The sequence below is a fragment of the Pristis pectinata genome, chromosome 18 (assembly GCF_009764475.1).
Source record: "Pristis pectinata isolate sPriPec2 chromosome 18, sPriPec2.1.pri, whole genome shotgun sequence".
NCBI classification, from domain to species: Eukaryota; Metazoa; Chordata; class Chondrichthyes; order Rhinopristiformes; family Pristidae; genus Pristis; species Pristis pectinata.
This window is the reverse complement of record NC_067422.1, coordinates 9774990-9796217: the sequence shown is the minus strand read 5'-3', so window position 1 is coordinate 9796217 and position 21228 is coordinate 9774990. Positions and strand designations below refer to the sequence as shown.

The 21228-nt window shown below is 41.3% G+C and overlaps 1 protein-coding gene across 3 annotated transcripts in view; it reads left to right on the top strand.

The window, feature by feature from the left end:
* The window catches only part of tha1 (threonine aldolase 1), an 85951-nt gene that overhangs the window by 37098 nt on the left and 27625 nt on the right, over positions 1-21228 (top strand). For 2 of the 3 annotated variants that reach the window (XR_007957767.1, XM_052033156.1), the window contains exons 2-3: positions 2619-2700; positions 6333-6416. Coding sequence is in view for 2 of the 3 variants with exons in the window: in XM_052033156.1 (XP_051889116.1) it covers positions 6365-6416 (52 nt within the window). In the remaining variant the exon portion in view is untranslated. The remainder of the gene's footprint in view (positions 1-2618; positions 2701-6332; positions 6417-21228) is intronic. The other variant, XM_052033157.1, reaches the window with a different exon arrangement.

The window sequence follows — 21228 nt, the reverse complement described above, 5'->3', positions numbered from 1 at the left end:
GATGAGAACATACGAAGACAGCAGCCTACTTAGCTCCGAGTCTGTTTCACCACTCAACAAAGCCTTGGATGTTCTGCATAACTTCATGTTTCCATCTCTACCCTGTATCTTTTCTTGCTATTGCTTAACAAAAATCTGTCAGTCAAACTTAATTATTGACCTAGCATCATTTCCAATCTTTGACCACTTATTGAGCATAGAAATGTTTCCTGGCTTCATTCCTGCAAGACTTGGCTTTGGTTATTAGATAATTACCTATATTCCTAGAATTCTCAACTAGATGCTATCTAGATTGGCTTCATCTGCACTTCAAACATGTTCTGTATTTCTATTTTGGACTTATGGTATTGGCAGTGATTCTGTAACTCATTTCATAAAACTATGCACTCAAGGGGCCTTCATTATTCTGACTTGATCTGTATTATGACAAAGAATTTTCCAGTACTTGGTTCAGATACTCTGAGAACAAACAATGATGTTACAATTCTGTTTTATTTCCTAAGTGTGTGTGCACTTTGACAGAAGAGAGCTACTTTCTTTCATTGTTTTGCAATGCAGTATCTTGCAAACTTCAAAGGCTCTTGTGAAATCATGAAAAACCTTTGATGTTTTTGCAACGTGTTGTTCCAGAAGAATGTTGTAACGCAAGCTTACCACAGTTTTTCCCAGTTCTGGACTTCTACCAACAGCATGAGCCTCTCTGGGGATGCCACATTTCTTATGCCTCTGGAGCAGAGAAAGTTCCCTGAGGTGGTGAATCTTCCTCTTAATAGGCAAAACATCGTCATTTTTGTTGCCAGTGGCACGATGCAGGACCTATATAGGTCCATTTTCCCATCGTACATGAGGCAGGCACTTCAATAATCTGATTGAACAGCCTTAGTCTTTGTCCTTTGCTTTGCCTGATAGTGGTCTGCAGTGGTACCTGCAAGATAATGCAGTGATACATGCTGCTTGAGAGAGGCAGTATGCATTTCACTCACACATGCACACACACACCCAGACACTTCAACTTTCCATCTAAGAATATATAATTTATTTTAAGTTGTGGTATTACATTTTCTGTTGTTGCTCCCATCAATATTACCTCAGTACCTAAGACCCATCCTTCAATAATTGAGGCAAGGGCCTTCTCGCTGTTGTGGTAGGTGTAAGCTGAATCCATGTGTCTTGGGTAATATGACGGGCCGTGCTCCACCACAGTTTAAACAGTCTGTAATATATTGAAACAATTGATAACATCTGCTCAGCAGTACTTTGTTTGACATTTTTATAGGGAATGCCATGTAGTGATAATCACCCTGCCTTTCTAGCATGGTGAGTCATTTAGGAGCCGAAGGCCTGGGCTGCCAGGAAGAAGAAATCCTGTTTCTCTTAATAAGTGGGAAAGAGATGTAAACTGTCCTTCCCAGCAGTCATTACACATTTGTGCAAAGTTTCTGGAAGTACAGTGAGTAAAACTGCATATTTCATCACACGCAGAGTAGATGCTTTGGAAGCAGCTTCTCCAGATGCTTGGTATTTTTGCGATTTGTGAAAGATATCCTGTACTAGTCCATCATTGGACTGAGGCAGTGCCAAATTTGAGGTGCCCAGAACTGAGCTTCAGTAAAGAAGTACCATTGTTTCACAGTCTGAGTTTAAACTGCCATTATTTGTCAGTTGCAGTTCCATGCCTCAAAACAAAAAGTGTACCCGCGTGGAGTTGCCAAATCTCAAGCACTTTTCTGAAGGTTTGCTCGTCTAATCATGCACTTGGTCCTCGGAGAAAATAGCAGCAGCATAGGGAAACTAAAAATAAGTCAAATGGAAGAATTTGGTCAGTTTAATTTTATTATAATGTTATTGGATGAGAATTAGTAGTGGGAATAAGCCATAAGGGTCCTAACAAAAACTGCTGTACCATTCAGTAAGGTAATGGTCGGTCTGGTTGTTGTTTTGCCCGTTTTCTTGACAGATTTCCATATTCCTTGATTCTTTTAGTTCTGGGGTAGAGAATTGCATCTTCTAAACCCGTGAAATTAGGATAGTCTTACTCAAATTGTCCAACTAGGATAACCCCTCATCTCAGAAATTTGACTGCTGAACACACACTGCCCTGCCTCTAAGCATGGAGCCTAAAAGTGAACTCAGCAAAGACCTGGACAATGGCAGCTCAACTTGTTAACACTTGTTCTCTTATCCAACAAACAATTTACCTTCATAATTGCTTGCTCTACTTGTTTGTTAACTTGCTGCATTTCATGGAACTGCACATCAAGGCTGTATTGTACACCAATATTTATTAGGTTTTGTTTAATCAGTTAAGAAGATTCTGTTTTTCTATCTTTCCTACCAAAGTGACTAAACTCCCATTTTTCCAAATTACAGCATTTGTGGTTTCTTTTTCTTCATCCAAACCTGCTTACAGGCTACCCTGAGGCAGAGCATTCCGGGGTTGGAAATCAAGCTGATTTTACTCACTGTTCCTAAAGCCAAATGCTATTATTAAATTGCCAGAAATCATGTCTGCACAAATTGGTAGTCACATTTCTGCAAGGTTTTTAAAAGCTGATTCAATAGTTAATGACACATTTGATTAAAATGTAATGGTTCAAGAAAGTATCCTGCATTTTCAGACTTGCCATCATTTGAATGAGATCACAGACATGGTTATTCAAACAAAAGTGAAGCATCCCATGACACTTATCCCATGAAAAGGTGAGGAAGTTTTCTTGATGTTCAAACAATGTTTCTCTATGTAATATATATATATATAAGTTACAAAACCTGTTAGCTACGAGTCACACAGACTGGTGTAGAGCAGATTAAAAGAGAAAGGATTCTTAACGAATGATGTCAATGGCTGAAGGCATGCCAATCAGAACTTAATTTGAAACAGTACAGTACATTCTAATACATGAGATACTGGCAAATGTAAGCTATGACTCCGTGCCTAAATACATAATTAGCACATTAGAGTAGAGATTAGATGATATAGTTACATGTACACAAGAGTGGAAGCAGTATCACTGCCAATTTATGCTAGTGTTTTGAAAGTTCATGGGGTGATTGTAGGAGTGATTATTAAACACGGTGGAATGTTTCAGGTCCTGGCTTGGAACATTTTGAATATGATAAATAGACTGGTCACTTGACTGTCTTGGGGCACAGCAAAATTTCATGTACTTTTCCTTTTCAATTTCCCACAAGAAATTAGTTCAGCTTTGGATGTGTCCATGTTTATATGAATTGGGTTTGTTTCCTTTAGAAAAGGATTGACCTAGAGAAATTCAAAGAGGTAGATAAGGTGTCATGACTCCGGGAGTGTGAAGTCACTGAGAAAGGAAATGGTGTCCAAGTTAAAAGGGGCTGTGGATACTCCAGGCTTCTCTGCCGTTGAATCTGTTGTATGCAGCTTGCTCGTTTCAGCATGGCAGAGGACAGGGAGCAGCATATCCTCAAAGGAATCAGTCAGCTTTTTGTCAGCTAACAAAGGAATTTGGTACAAAGGCAAGTAAATGGAGTTATATTATCGAAGGGTCATGATTTCCATGCACAGTGGAACAGGGTCGGGCTCAATAGCTGTTCTTATAATCATCTTTCTTTTATATGTGCATCAATTTATGTGGGGAAGTAATCATATTTATTCTGATTACTTGGAATGGAAGAGCCATATTTATTGACAGAAACTCCAGAGAGAGCAGTCCTTGATGAAATGTCAATATTTACTCTACAGATCAGTCCATTTCTAAATATTCCACCGTTTTTTTTATTTTCTTCAGGGATTTTGGTGTAGGTGGCAAGCTCAATGCCTATTTCCCATCTGTAATTGTCCTTGAGAAGGTGATGTTGAGCTGTTGCTGTCTTTGGAGTGAAATACATCCACAGTGCTATTGGGTTGGGGTTTACGGTATTTAGACCCAGTGATAACAAAGAAACAACAATGTATTTCCAAGTCAGGATATCTTATTGATTGGATTTCACCTTCCTGGGACGGTGTCTCAGGAGGGCAACATCCATCATTAAGGACCTCCACCATCCAGGCCATGCTCTCTTCTCGACGCTGCCGTCAGGCAGGAGGTACAGGAGCCCAAAGACCCACACCTCAAGGTTCAACACAGCTTCTTCCCCACTGCCATCAGGTTCTTGAACTGACCTGAAAAACCCTAACACTACCTCGGACTATATTTCTTTTTTCACTCTCTCAACTTGCACTAGTCATTTTTTTTTGTTTATTTTGTTGTGTAAGTTATGCATAGTTTATGTTAATTTAAGTTTATGTTAACTTATGTTTGTCAGGTTTGTAATGTACTGTACTCTGCTGCAAAAAGCTAATTTTCATGGCATTTATACCCTGGGTATGTATGCCTATGACTGACAAGGAACTTGAACTAACTTGTTGTTTGGTTATCTTGGAGAAGAACTTGTAGGTAGTGGCTGCTAACCTTGTTCTTTTAGGTGGTGAAGGTCACAGGTTTAGAAACTGCTGTCAAAGAAGCCTTGGCAATTTGCTGGAGTGCATTTTATGTTAGTGCGTACTGTGACCACAGTACATTGATGCTTTGGGAAATTGGTTTGTGACTCAGTCGCTGATGGATATCTTACCCCTGTCCTGTTTTCATAGCTATATATTAATGTGGTTGGTCAATTTAAGATTTTTGTCGTTAATTTGCTCCATTTCTTGGCCTGAAAGTGAAAAGTAAAATATGAATTTATGTGCAGCTCCACCATGTTGCCAAAATATCATAAGATATATCACTCACCATCAAATAGTTGGAAGGGCCTCAACTATTGTATGAGCCTGTCGATTAACAACTAGCTGTTACTAGTTAATCTGCCATTTTAGTTGAGTGAGGAAAGGGGACACAGTGGGACAGCTTCTTGTTTTGAATACTGCTCTGCAGCCTTCCCCACTCTCCATACCCAAAACACCTTCAGTAATGCAAAACTCCCTCAGTACTGAACTGTTACGAGTTTTCAGAATTTGCTGTTTGACTTTACCAATCCAAAATTTACATCTTGTCATTAATCTCCTTGTTTTCTTTGTAAGAACTTGCTTTACTTGCTCATAAACTTCTTCATTAAACTCATCACTGGAAGTTAAGACCCATAATTAAGAGCTCAAGAATTCATTTAACAAGTCATTAATAATACAATATCAAACAACTCTCCAACCCAAAATGGAAACATGACAAGATTAAAATAACAAGAGGCCTAAAAAATGCCTCTTTTTATTTTAATCTTGTCCTTTCTTGTTTTATTTCTCCTTCTGTGCCTGATTTACTTGAATTCATCTTCCTTTGCCATATCTGTTTTTCCTTTCGCATTTCGTAAGTCTCATAGATTAAGATTTCTATTAATACTTTATTATCACATGTACTGAAATACAGTGAAAGGCTTTTGTTTGCATGCCATCCAGACAGATCATTGCATACATAAGCATGTCAAGATAGCACAAAGGAAAACAGAATGCAGAATAACGTATTACAGTTCCAGAGAAAGTGCAGTATAGGTAGGCAAATAAAGTGCAAGGGCCACGACGAGGTAGATTGGGAGATCAAGAGTCCATCTTTTAGCGTATGAGAGGTCCTTTGAAGAGTATGATAACAATGCTGTCCTTGAGTTTGGTGGTACATACAGGAGAGGGGTGAAGAGAGAATGACCAGGTGGGAGGGGTCCTTGATTACGTTGGCTGCTTTTCCCAAGGCAGCGGAAAGTATGGATGGAGTCAATGGAGGAGAAGCTGGTTTTCGTGATGAATTGGGCTGCATTCACAACTCTCTGCAATTTCTTGCGATATTGGGCAGAGCAGTTGCCAATGTAATGAATGGGTCTGCTGAGAGCAGCTCGCAAAGAGTTGATCTTGCTGTTCACTGAGGTCCCAGATACCCCACTGGTCCCTTTGGACTGTTATCAGCTCCCATTTCCAGCAAGTTAAGTGTTAAAATCATTTTGTGCTACAGAGTGAGATGAAGCTACTTAACAGAGTGCCATTAACTACCCTGACCCAGCAAAACATGTCTCATAGAGTTCAGACCTTTGTACTGGGACTCAGTTCCACAGCCTACAATAGAAAAGCCAAAGTACCAACAATTACACTAACCCTGTTTCTTGGCTGTGTTATTTCATTGAATACTTATAGCACTTGCTGGAAATCAGGCTATGTCAACTGTTCTTCCAGATTCACACAAAGTTTAATAAGCCAAACAGATGAGATTAAGGGGAACAAAAATAATAATTTAATCATCAAATGCCGAGTCAAGAATAATTCTCAGGTTAAACAACTTAGTGGTCTTCAGTCACAAAGCTTGATTGTACAAAATGGATTATTTCACTTTTTCTTCCCACAGAACTTCAGAGCCGAGCTGCTAAACTGTTTGGGATGGAGGCTGCTCTGTTTGTACCCACTGGAACGATGGGGAACCTGATTTCAGGTCAGTGTAATAACAGGAAGACCCCACAGAAAGGATTTTAAAACTACTTCTGTTCATGATGAATTGGTAGTCATAGGTTGGAATCAATCACTCTCCCATCTCTGAAAAAGGAGTTTGTGGCTTCAAGTCCTAATCTAGAGGCTTGAGCACATACAGTTATTCAATGGTCCTAATGCAGAACTGAGGGAGTGCTGCACTGTTGCAGGAGATATCTGTCAGATTAGGTTAAACTAAGGTCGCATCTAACCATCAGTGTCCGGGCTAATATTTACCCTTCAACAACATCACTAAAATAGATTATCATTCCTGTTTGTGGGACTTTCCTGTGATGGACTTGGCTGATACATTTACAATTTTACCTTCAAAACTAAAGTGCTATAATCTGTCATGAACTCATAAAATGAAATGCTGTCTATAATCTCAAGTCTTTCTTTCACATGGTATGAGTTGGTGCCACCACAATTTAGTTTTTAAGTGGAATTCTGCAATATGTAATAACAGGTGCAATCCTTTTAATATTTTGGGTGTGCATGTAAATTTTCCTGTTGACAAGCTTGTATGTCACTCAGAAATATTCTGCATTGATGAGGAGATTCACCATGGCCTGCAGTGCACCAGGATAACCTATGGCCTCTGAGGAAAAGAGCATTCAAAGATTAAGACCTTAAACCCAGCATAAAGCTCAAAGTCTACCACATATAATGATCTGACCCTGCTGGACTACTGCAGCACGAACCTCAAACCACCGGAGAGATACCACCAATGTTGTCTCCACAAAACCCTCAAAGTGCACTGGCAAGATAAACAAATCAGCATCATCCCCTAAGTCAACATCAACAGCACTGAGGCACTAATTACATGTAACCAGTTCCAATGAGTGGGCTACTTCATTGCCATGTCCAACACCAGATTCCTGAAACATGCACTGTACTCCAAGCCTCGTCACTGCAAGAGGTTACCAGCAGAATGGAGCAGGTACATGAGCCCGAAGACCCACAATCAATGACTTAGGAAAAGCTTCTTCCCCTCTGCCATCAGATTTTTGAACAGTCCATGAACACTACCTCGTTATTCCTTTTTATTGCACTATTTGTTTTTGTAATTCATCAGTCAGTCGGGTGTTCTGGCCAATTGTTTTACTCTACTTATGGTTCTACTCTGCAATATGACATAATCCAAGTTCTGAGTCAGGTACAAAATGGCACAGAATATGCATCAACCTCGTGGCCTATTTCTCGATTATTAAATGCCAAGTACAAGATGAGTGAAGAGCATAGAGCAAATGTGGCCAATTCCAAAACAGGAAAAAACACTGTGGAACCTTTATCTTTTATTTGCCCTTTGAGTTTTTACAAACACAGTTTCCTCTTCACTTGCTCCATTCATCCCAATTGCTCCAGTGTGTAGTCTTGTCCCATTTAGTTTCCATTGTATATGCAAAGCAGTGAAATTAAGCTATGCTCTTACAGCCCGTAATTATCTGACATATTCCCGCCGCCCTTCTCAAATAAAGGTATTATACTCGCTGTCACACCTTTCCTTGCCTCTCCCTAAACCACAAATTTAAATTGCTAAAGGTTTGTAAAGGGTTTTCCAGTTCTGAAACTTGCTGAATAATTACGCTATCACCTGAATTCCCAGTTGAATTGACTTGGAAGAAGTGTCAAATTTCACCTATCATTAAAAGTCTATGATAAAGACAGGGCATGTGCTGTGAAGGTAATACTCTTAAGGTGATTGAGCAATAAGCTCTTGTGAATCACAACTTGTTTATTGCATATTGAGCTAGGAGATTTTGACTATATTTGTGTAGTTTCAATAGGGTGCCAAATGTACTTATTATTCAGTTATTTCAATAGTGATTGAGATTTTTCTTACCCATTTCTAGTTGCCTTGAGTTTTGCTATAACTGAGTTGTTTGCTAAGTCACTCTTGAGACTATTTGGAATGCATCCTAAGTACTGGAGTTCAGATTAAGAAAGAAACTTCTATCAAAGCCACCAGGCTGTCAATAAACTATGAAACAAGAAGCGAATATCACCACTGGCTAGCAAGATTCAACAAACTCTGAGACTGACACTAAAATGTTTTCTACTTACTACTTACACTAGCAGTTACAGGTTACAGGAGCTTTAAACAAGGCTGTTATATTCTAACTCTAACATGTGGTGCTTATATTCGTGGTGATGTCACAATGTCCTCCAACCGCATGATTTATTTACATAAACATAAACTAACACATTACACTGCTTTCCCTTTTTGATGTAGGCGTTTTTCATAATTATATACACTCCCTACAGATTTAAACTCTTGACCATCTTCCCTGGTCAGATTGGACTCCTCACTTGTATACTTGGTTCTGATATTATACTCGGGGATTTGCAACCACTTGAGTTTATTCTTGGACTTCTAAACTGTAGTTGACTCTGTAAAATACTGGAATGTGGTAAAAACCTATCTGGTTCACGGATGTTCTTCAGTGGAAGAAATCTGCCATCCTTACCTAGTCAGGCCCATGACACCACAACCAGCAATGTGGTTGACTCTTAGCAAGCCACTCAATTCAGGGGAATTTAGGACTGGAAAATAAATGTTCACCTTGCCAGCAACATCCAGATTCCACCCCCCCAACACCCCCCCCCCCCAAACAAGAAATGAATAAAGATATTAGATTCATCGATGTTTACGGACATGTCACTTGTATTTCTCTCATGGTTTCCAACATGGACTAAGTACCTCTTAGAATTACTAATTTGGACAACTTCACCGAAGTCCCATTGTTGGGTCTTGTTCAATGACTCACTGGAATGATGATTCTAAATCTGTCAGTCATTTGAACTTGTTTTTATTTTTCCTCACAGTGTTATCTTCTGCTTCAGTTGCTGCCTCTCTACCTTGTAATTCTGATTGTACCAGCTTCAATCCTGTGTGAAAACGATGACATATTAACAGCTCTGCTGGCACAAAATCAGTGGCAGAGTGTGAAGTTGTATGTTTATAAACAAAAAGTTAACTAGATCATGATTCATTGTGAAACTAGAGTAATTTTGCAGTACTTTGCTTCTTCAAGTCTTCTTTTAATACATGGGGGTGATCTCTTCCTTGCCTCGTTGGAAGCAGAATGATAAATCATCAAACATTTGCTGCTGTTGCATCACAGACACACCACCACCACCCCCCCCCGCCCCTTGTAATGAACTGTGGTCCATTTTTGGTCACTAATTCTACCAGTGCTCAGTGCGAGAGTCACGGAGAGATGCAGCATAGGAACAGGCCCTTCAGCCCACCAAGTATGTGCTGACCATTAACCCCACGTTTCTCCCCACATTCCCATCACCTTCCCCCCAGATTCTACCACTCACCGAGACACCAGGGGCACTATACAGCAGCCAATTAACCTACCAACCCACATGTCTTGGGGTAAGGGAGGAAACCGGAGCACCTGGAGGAAACCCACATGGTTGCAGGAAGAACATGCAAACTCTACACAGACAGCACGCACGGTCAGGAACACAGGTCTCTGGCACTTTGAGGCAGTGGCTCTACCTGCTGTGCTACTGAGCCTATCTCAATTCATGAGTAGTATGGTCTGCTGCCACACAAGTACCTATGTATCTGACTTCATTACATTTTACTGAAGGAAATGTCTGTTTTACTCTTCACAAAAACGGACACAGACCAGTGATTGATTTGCTCTTTTGGGGCCCAGGATTGTCAACAACACTGTAATCGGTGCTGAGAGGAAAGGATCACACCAAAGAAATGTGAGCACAGTTTCACATACCTTTGCTTGTTTTTTTGAGGTCATGCAAATGAATAAGTCATAGAGTCATGCAGCATGGAAACAGGCCATTCAGCCCACTGTGTCTGTTCTAGCCATCCATACTAATCTCATTTTCCAGAATTTGGTCTGTAGTCTATATACCATGGTGTTTCAGGTACTCAGCTAACTACTTCTGAAATGTTGTGAGAGTACCTGTCTCCGTCACCTCCCCAGGCAATGCATTCCAGATTCAAACCACCCTCCGGGTGAAAAAAAAGTTCTTCCTCAAGTCCTCTCTAAATCTCCTACCCATTACCTATGCCCTCTGTTATGGATACCTATGCAAAAGAGAAAAGTTTCTCATTATCTATGCTCCTATAGCCTGTAATTATCTGACATATTCCCGCCGCCCTTCTTGAATAAAGGTTTCATCCAGCACCTCTTAAGTGTCCAGAAAAGATTTGAAAATTGCTGTCGGTGTCCCAGAATTGCTGCCGGTGTCCTTGACTCCCATAGCAACCTTGGATATACACTCTGGGAATTTATGCACCTTTAAGCATCTAAGCTCTTCCTTTTTGATGGTAATTTGTTCTCAATTTCTACTGACCCCACCTCCCCAAAATCTGCAACTACAATTTCCTTCTCCATAGTGAATACAATTGAGAATTATTCAGTTAAGACGTCACCGACATCCTGCCGCTCCACGTACAAATTGCCACATTGGTCCCTCATGCGCCCCCCCTCCCGCCCCCGATCTTTCCCTGATTATCTTCTTGCCCTCATTATATACTGTACATAGATCTTTGAGACTTCATCTTTCAATCCAATTCCATTCTTCATTCTTCTTAATGCACGTTAACAACTCCTGATCCTCTTCCTTCCCATCAACCATGGGCCTCAATAGTTCTTTCAGGTGAAGCAACGATTCATTTGTACTTCTTAAAATCCAGTGTACGGCATTTAGTGTCTCACAATATATCAGTCCGAACAAGTAAACACAGATTGGGTGACCACTTTACAGAGCACCTCCATTCAATCCACAGGGGTGACCCAGAGCATTCAGTTGCCTGTCACTTTAATTCTCCATCCTATTTCCACCCTGACCTATCTTTCTGTGGCCCTCTGCACTGTTCCAATGAAGCCCAGTGTAAGCTTGAAAAATCACACTTCATCTTCCATCTGACCACCTTGCAGTCTTTGGTATTCAATATCAAGTTCAACAATCTCAACTAACTCTCTTTTTCTATTTGTGTCTGAGCTGGCCACTTCTGCAGGAATCCAATACAGTTTTTTTCTCTCTCTACAGATATTTCCTCATTTATTGGGCATTTTACAGCATCTTCCTTTCGGCTTTGGATCCCAGCAACAGCATTTGCGTTTCACAGCTTTTACATGTCTCTTTCTCAAGATCATGCCCTCATTCATCTACAAACTAGATGGCTCCATGAACAGCGGAATACCCGGACAACCTGGCCTCACCCTTTCAGAGATATTCCCTTTGTTTTATCTACCCAGCTCTCTGTTCAACAGAAATTAACTTGATTTCTCACTTTCTCACCGATAAAGGATGTTGAACCCAAAACGTTAACTGTTTCTTCCCCCCCCCCCCCCCCCATGCAGCCTGACTTGCTTAGGTTTCTGATTTTATTACAGATTTCCAGCAACTGTAGTTTCTTTTTCAATTACTGCTAACCCTATCACTAGATCTGTCAAAAATCTGTAATAATATTGAATCACCCTCAAAAGTGAGCAAAGTTTTGCTATATCATCTGGATATGTGGATTTCCCGTTTGCATCAACCTTTTCTTTAATGGGTTTCAGTCCATTTGCAACTACCTCTGAACTGAGATATGACATCTCTGGCTGTACAGAGTCACACCTGCACCATTTCAGTTTCATGTTGTGATGGTGAAATCACATCAAGTTCAAGCTACTTTGTTGTCATTCACCCAAATGCTATAAAAACACATGGAGGAGCGAAATGTCACACAACAGAGGACATACATAAAACAGAAGACTTACAATAAATGCAGACAAAAAAATTGTGCAAGTACAAATAGTGCAAAAAACGGTATTTACAGAATACAAATCTAGTTCAGAGTTAGTGCAAAACCGAGTTGGGCAAAGAAAAATACAGTTGCACTAATTTTATAAACATGTTCAGCAGCAGCCAAAGTTCATATACACCATTGTGCAAACCAAGGCATTTGACGCGGCATTTGTCTGAAACTGTCTCCAGGGTATTCAGGAGCCTGACAGCCTGGGGGAAAAAGCTGTTGTACAGTCTAGTAGTCAGTACTTCCTCCAAAACACAGATTATCCTCTGTGCAAATTTAAGCAGTATTGCACAGTATTTGTCAGTGCCTGACAAAATCTTGTCCTTCCTTTTAATGGATTCGACTCCATTACAATTGTGGGAGTACAACTCTATACATGTTGTTTGTAAAGCACTACCATGTGCAGCTACACATAAGTATGAAACACCTGGATCCTGCCAAGTGTGTGTACAGATTCTGGGAAGTTGTTGAAGTTTATTACCATTTCATTTACCATAATTTGGTGGTCATCAAATAATCTTACTGTTTCATCTGCCTTCTGTGCAATTTCTGTTAGAGTTGTCCTTTACCATATTTGATCAACAGTGTCTCTAAATGGGACTTTGGTCTCTTTCAGTCAAATTTTAATTTTGCAAACCAATCTTCTCCTACACAATAGGACATTTACAATTATGGGTAACATGAGACACTGGCCAGAATTGTATACCATGCATTGCAAATGTCTCAAGCCCTGAATAAATCTTAAGACTGACCTTATTACTTCTTGAGGAGTGATATAAGAACTCCTGGTCTTATGTAAACTTTCACATAATGGAACTATCTGCCACCATCTCAATGTGCATTTCTGCTGGTTTTACACCCATCACGACTGTCTTGAAAGTTGTTCACCTCTCTTACATATAACATGGATGTTACATATAATAAATATGTGTCATCTGGTGCAGAGGAGATTTATCAGGATGCTGCCTGCATTGGAGAGCATGTCTTATGAGGATAGGTTGAGTGAGCTAGGGCTTTTCTCTTTGGTGAGAAGGAGGATGAGAGGTGACTTGATAGAGGTGTACAAGGTGATAAGAGGCATAGATCGAGTGGACAGTCAGAGACTTTTTCCCAGGGTGACAATGGCTAACACAAGGGGGCATAATTTTAAGGTGATTGGAGGAAGGTATAAGGGGGATGTCAGGGGTAAGTTTTTTACACAGAGAGTGGTGGGTGTGTGGAACGCACTGCCAGCAGAGGTTGTGGGGGCAGATACATCAGAGACATTTAAGAGACTCTTAGATAGACACATGAATGATAGAGAAGTGGGGGGCTATATGGGAGGGAAGTGTTAGAGAGATCTTAGAGCAGGATAAAATGTCGGCACAACATTGTGAGCCAAAGGGCCTGTACTGTGCTGTAGTGTTCTGTGTTCTAAATTGTAATATTGTTCAGGTTCCCTCCTTGTGAATTCTCATAAGGGACTGGTTCCCTCTGTGCTGAAACTACAAGAGGTTACACCCCTATCATTTGTCTTGTGTTCTTTCTTCTGACAGGAATAGCTCTTAAACTCTTAAAAAAAGACACAATACTGTGGTGAATGACTGCTGTGTATATAACAGTGACATGCACCATTGCAGACATCCAATGTTTCCTTGTTTCTGGACCAATACTTAAGGAGTCATTGTTTAACTATTACTTCTGTGTCTGGTACGAGATATAATTATGTGATATTCTTGGATGCCACCTCCATGAAAATCACATTGCCACATACCAATTCAAACAAAAGGCTTTTTGTGCTGAACAGTTTTAACTGTATCCTTTCTTCACTCAGACCACACTTGAACCTGTCTTGAGGGGCTTGATATGAAAACTTCACAAAGTTACAATACCTTGAGAGTTCAGGAGTATGACGATGTGGTCCTTGTTTCTCACATCTTTGGATTTGGTGAATTTATAGCTTTCTGCTTTCATAAATGACTGGATAAAATGATTTGTCCAACCTCTGAACTCTGAAAATAAAATATCTTCACTTTTCTGCAGAGCTACTAAATTAGTGAATGTGTGATACACTTTTCAACAGAATTCCATATATGATATTGAGTTCTTACATTTCCTCACTGCAACATTCAATGCCTACTCATTTTCAGCACTCTCTTCCATCTTAAGAATATTGTTGCCTAGAAAAACTACTACTTCATGGTCTTCAAGTAGGAGGTGAACAATTCACACACCTTGTTATACAGTCCTGGGCGGCAACAGAGATGGTGTGTACTTCATCTGCTGTTTTCTTACTTTTCCAGTAGTTTGACAAATTTTCTTTCTTTCTTTCTTTTCCAGTAGTTTGACAAACTTACTGGAGCTCTTTGAGGATATAATGAGTGCAGTGGATAGAGGGGAACAGGTGGATGTTGTATACTTGGATTTCCAGAAGGTGTTCGATATGGTGCCGTATAAAAGACTTATCCATAAGAGTTGGATAAGTTGGGGCTAACGTATTAGCATGGCTAGAGGATTGGTTAACCAATAGAAGGCAGAGAGTTGGGATAAATGGGTGTTTCTCTGGTTGGCAATCAGTGGTGAGCGGGGTGCCACAGGGCTCAGTGCTGGGCCCACAACTGTTCACTATATACATAAATGATTTGGAAGAGGGGACTGAGTGTAGTATACTTACACTCCGTATGACACCAAATTGAGTGGAAAAGCAAATTATGCGGAGAGTCTGCAGAGAGATATAGATAGGTTAAGTGAGTGGGCAAGGGTCTAGCAGGTGGAGTACAATGTAGGTAAATGCAAGGTCAACCACTTTGGAAGGAAAAATAGAAGATCAGATTATTATTTAAATGGTGAAAGATTGCAGCATGCTGTTGTGCAGAGGGACTTGGGAGTGCTTGTGCATGGGTTGCAGAAGGTTGGTTTGCAGGTGCAACATGTTATCAAGAAGGCAAATGGAATCAAGAAGGCCTTCATTGCTAGAGGGATTGAATTTAAGAGCAGGGAGATTGTGCTGCAACTGTACAGGGTACTGGTGAGGCCGCACCTGGAGTACTGCGTGCAGTTCTGGTCTCCTAACTTGAGAAAAGTTACGCTAACTTTGAAGGCGGTGTAGAGGAGGTTCACCAGGTTGATTCCGGAGATGAGGGGGTTAGCCTATGAGGAGAGATTGAGTTGCCTAGGACTATACTCGCTGGATTTCAGAAGAATGAGAGGAGATCTCATAGAAACATATAAAATTATGAAAGGGACAGATAAGATAGAGGCAGGAAGGTTGCTTCCACTGGTGGGTGAGACTAGAACTAAGGGACATAACCTCAAGATTTGGGGGAATAGATTAAGGACAGAGATGAGAAGAAACTGCTTTTCCCAGAGATGAGTGAGTCTGTGGAATTCTCTGCCCAGGGAAGCAGTAGAGGTAACCACATTAAATATATTTAAGACACAGTTAGATAGATTTTTGCATAGTAGGGGAATTAAGGGTTATGGGGAAAAGGCAGGTAGGTGGATCTGAGTCCACAGCCAGATTAGCCATGATCTTATTGAATGGCAGAGCAGGCTTGACGGGCCAGAGAGCCTACTCTTGCTCCTGTTTCTTATGTTCCTGCCAGAATGATGTTGCAGCTTTACCCTCAGCTCATGTACCATTTGTATTCCTTGCTTTCATTTGCCTCAAAAATTGGTTGGTGCCATTTTAAACTGACTGCTGCTGCTTAGCAATGATATGCAGCTACCTGGAGTTCTCCCTTTCTGCTTTTGGTCTGACCCATATGACTCATATAAAATGGGCTTATTGAGCCTGCACACAGGAGAGTGAATCTTCAGGGTACTGTTCCCTGCTTTTTTTGGTTATTTTTGCTTGTAGTCTTGGAGCTTTCACTGAGTCCCACAAGGAAATCACTCTTCTCTTAAAGACACAGTGCTGATTTTTTTCAATTTCGTTTTGAACTTTTTCAATCTCATCACAAATTGTAATGTATCCTGAGGTGGAATTGCTGGAATGCAGTGAAGTTCTACTTAAAATAACAAAATTGAAGAGTCCTGGTTAGATGTTCTCATAATAAGTCTCAGGCCTCCTCCCGTGAAGAACATTCGTGAACCAATAAACAAAATACTGGAGGAACTCAGTGGGTCAGGCAGCATCTGTGGAGGGATATGGACAGTCGACAATAGTGAACCAGTTTGGGTATCCATCGTTAAGGCAGCATCCATCATTAAGGACCCTCACCACCCAGGACATGTCTCCTTCACGTTACTGCCATCAGGGGGGAGGAACAGGAGCCTGAAGACCCACACTCAACATTTCAGAAACAGCTTCTTCTGCTCTACCATCAGATTTCTGAATAGTCCATGAACACTACCTCGTTATTCCTCTTTTGCACCATTTATTTATTTATTTTGTGACTTACAGTAACTTTTATGTCTTTATGTCTTGCACTGTACTGCTGCCACAAAACAACAAATTTCATGACATATGTCAGTGATAATAAACCTGATTCTGATTTTGATTCTGATCTTAAAGAATCTGATAGCACCATGCACACATTCAACTTGAAGGCTCTAGCCTGAACGCACGTTCTGAAACTATGTGAGACTGAGCTCACTTTGTCTGGATTATTAGCCCAGTAACATAATGGGCCAGGTCTTCTGAAGGCCCACTGGTCTTTACCACCATAACTGCTGGTACTTACAGACTTTTCCAATCGGATGTTTTGTGGATGAATGCGGGTACCTGTGTAGGGCTGTTTGCCATTCTCCTGAGTCATCGCATGCATTTTGCCCAAGGGATCTGGCTGAGCTCCCATAGAGCTTTAATAACCCGGCCCTTGCATTGGCAGATGCCGACCGATACCTGCGATCCAGACAGTGCTGACGTGTCAGTGCACCTGATTGGCTGAATGGCAGGAGCCTCACCCATACCTTGTGAGGTGCAAGCTAATTGCTGTAGTGTCACCCCAGTCCCCAGATACTCAGCCTCTCCCCAGCCTTCTCCTCTGGCAAAATTCGGGGGCTGGACTGGCCACATAGAGGCAGAAAACCCCTGCCAATCTGGGGTGGAGGGGGAAATGTCATCATTGGAGATTGAACCTGGGAGCAGGCTAGAAGAAATAGCAAACTCCCAATGGTATGTGACTGGCAAACTGACAGCCCCTGGTTCATCAGAAGATCCAAGGCAATGTCACTCTGCAATTCCCACTCCATTCTGCACATAAACCATTCACCAAGCACACCAAAAGCCCGTCCCTCAAGTATTTGCAGGGATTCTTCGGATCTTCTCCCATAACTTTGGCAGACTTCACAAAGACCAAGGAGAAACTGCATAAGTGGTTGTTCCTTCTCTGAATTCACTGAATCTGCTTCAAAGTTCAGCCCCATTCCCCTCTAGTTTGTATTGATAAGTGGGACTTTATTGTGATTTCTGAGCCAGAAATGTTGCTAACAAACTAGTTTTAACACGATGAAAAGTTTCAGCAGACACCAGTGCTGTCATGCAAAGCCCAGGAATTTCCCATTAAGAGAAGAGAATACACTACAAGCAGTAGTGCAGGCTATTGCAATCCAAGTATCCTGCTGGTTTTGTTCCTCTTGCTCAACAACCTCTCCCAAACAGTAGAAACATCTGTAACCATGTTATTGTACTGAAAGATTATCTCTCAGATATCAAGTTCTGGATCACCACTTCCAAGAAAAAGAACAGGGCCTTCCTGCCGGGCTTGAGAAAACATTACCATGTCCAAAAGTGGTGTGTGGTTTTAAAATAGCCTTGCAAGATTTGTACTTCACTATTTACAAAGAAGAGATTACTCAAGATTACAAAGAAATCGAGTTGTGTGTTATCTTGTTTCTATTGCCGATGAGAGGTGCCTGCTGCTGAGTTATGAGAAGATAACCCTTAGGTTTCTGAGTCCTTCACAGGTGTGAGGTGGCATGTAAGAATGTATCTTCAAGGCTTGTTGCATCCGGCCTAGTTCTTAGAAAGGCGGTGCGTGAAAATCGTGTACAATATGTCGTTCTGAGGATGTTCTTTTTGAGGCATATGTCTAGCTGACTGAATCTGAGAGGAAAAAACACAGGAAACTGGGTTGTGTAGAGTTCACAACCATATGTTGATTTGGAATGATCTTCCTTTGCTGTGTACCGTGTGCAGCTCGTTCACTCCACTCCTCTAATCTGATAAAGTTTATGAGAAATGACCACAAAGGAAGAGAGCGTGTACTTGCAACTTTGAAAAGACACACAGTTTTGGTGTATTGTTTTCAAAAAGGAAGCTAAAAAGAGAAAATAAATGAGTAGAATCACAATAAACTCTTTAAAACTTCCATAGTATTTGGCAGTTGAAGTGCTCGCCAGCAAGAAGTTCTATGTGATTGCCGTTTTTAAGTCATTGTTTATGTTATGAAACAATACTCTACCCTTGAGAGCTCCTTCCTACATGTGCAAGAAAGAAATGCGTGTAATCTTAGCTTCGGTTGTCTCAGATTGAAATATTACATCAACATACATAATCATAATTTCTAATTGCAAGATTCTGGATATTTCATTTGAAGACATGTCTGCAATAAATAGAGTTAAGATGAAGGACAGTTTCCTTCCTGTTGGTATCATGTTATTGAAGGTCTTCATGTCTCTGTAGCAGAATCAACTTAAGGAAAAATGAAATAAATTTCCTTGCCAGCATGTAAATTCAACTAAACCGAGTGCGCAAACCTTGTAGCACCTAAGCACATTGATCTCATTGAAAATGTGGTAGGTGTCATTATTAGACTTCATACATCAGGTGAGAAGGTGTGTGGACCCAGTTGAAAGGAATTTCTACAAATTACCCTTCTGTCACTGGATCACCACTAGGTACACAGCATCTAGGTCACCATGACATTTGACATGCAGTCTCAAGCACAGTGGTGGTGCCTGTCGATCCCTGTATTCTTTCAGCTGCCAGGATCCAACGTTATGGTTGCATGGGAAACTGCTGTGAGACACAGAGTGGTTGGTGGAGACAGAAGAGCAGACCAGAGGGTACGGATAGATGTTTGTCACTATCCTAATTCCTGAGATGGAGGCAGAGAGGGAAGGGAAGTGTCACTGATAGACCACGTGAAAGTGAGAGCAGGATGGAAGCTGACAGCAAAAGTAATAACATTTTTGGGTTCTGTATGACTGCAGGAAGCAGCACCAATACGGTTATTGATGTACTGGAAAAAAGTTGAGGTAAAGCCGCAATTTGGACTGACACAGATACTTTTCCGTGTATCCCACAAAAGGACAGGCATAACATGGACTCATGTGAGTTCCCATTAGCTACACTTTTTGATCTGGAGAAAGAAAGTGGGGTTGAAAGTGAAGTTGTTCAACGTAGAAGGAGTTCAGCCAGGTAAATGAGTGTATTGTTGGATGAGAGCTGACTGAGCCTCTGTACAGGAAGAAATAGAAGGCCCTCAGATCATCCTGGTATGGGACGGAGGTGTAGAGGGATTGAAAGACAAGATGACCCAAATGCAACCAAGGAACTAGAAACGATGGGAGTGATGAAGGGCATTAGAGTGTCATGGATCAGGGAAGAGTCAAGGGAGGAAAAAATATAGGGCTGGATAGTGGTACAGCTGGAGGAGCTGCTGTGACCCAGGTTCAATCCTGATCTCCAGTACCCTTTGGCTATGTGGGTTTGCCCCAGGTTCTCTGGTTTCCTCCCACATCCCAGAGACATGCAGGTTGGTAATTGGCCGCTGTAAATTGCCCCTTGTCATAGAGTCATCGAGTCATAAAGCACAGAAACAAGACCCTCGGCCCCTCCATGTCCACCTTGACCACAAAGTACCCATCTGTACTAGTCCCATTTACCAGCACTTGGTCCATAGCCTTAGTGTGTAGGTGAGTGGTAGAATCTGAGGGAATAGATGGGACCTTGGGGAGAATAAAATGTAAATGGGTGTTTGATGATTGGTGCAGTCTGAGATGACCCGAAGGTCTATTTCTGCACTTTTTGACTCTACAGATAAGTTTGGTGAGACAAGAGCAGGCTGGAACAATGGGTCGGCCCAGACAGTCCTGCTTGTGGATCCTGTACAACAGTTGAAAATGGGCTGTGTGGAGCTGGGTGACAACAAAGCTGGAAGCTACAGAAAGAAGATCTCCTGAGGAAGTGAGGTCTGCGACTGTTTGGAGTCAATAGCCTGATGGTCATGTGGTGGGATTGTAATATGAGGTGTCTGAGAGCTGACGTTTGGCCTCTGCTGAATGGTGATGCCCTTTGTAATTGGGTGACCAAGCAACACTCATCTCTTGGTTCACCAGAGAAAGGCCTCATCTTTATGTGAATAACTTGAGGTGAGGAGTGTGGGCATCCAGCGAACCAGGGAAGATCAGCACCTCTTGAAGGGGAGAACAGGAGATAAAATGGTAACATAACGATTTCAGCCAAACCTAAAAGTATTTCAGTATCTGACTTCATCAGACATTGAAGTCAAGTCAAGTTGAGTTTATTTTCACGTGCACAAGTACGGTGAGATACAGATACAATGAAAACCTTGCTTCAGCAGCATCAGAGATACGTAGGTACAGCCAACACACAGAACATAAATTATACATAAGTTTTACATAAATTATATAAGACAGTGAAGAGAGGAGAAAAAAGGACTGCAGAAACAAGACATTAGTGCAAACAAAAGATATAATCAGAGACAAGTCCATGGTAGTACAAGAGATGGTGTGTAGTGTTCCCTTGCTGAAGGGGGAATGGGGGTGTGCAGGTTGGTTCAAGAACCTGACGGTTGTAGGAAAGTAGCGATTCCTAAACCTGGTGGTAAACCTAGAGAAACAAAGGACTGCAGATGCTGGAATCTAGATGAATCTAGAGTTCCTCCAGCATCATAGTGTTTTTCATCTGCTGGTAAACCTTTTTTCCAGTACATCAGAGACTATATTGGGGCTGCTTCGTGCACTCCTACAAAACCCAAAAATGTCATCACCTGATTTTTCCCCAGAGTTGGGGAATCAAGAACTAGAGGGCATAGGTTTAAGG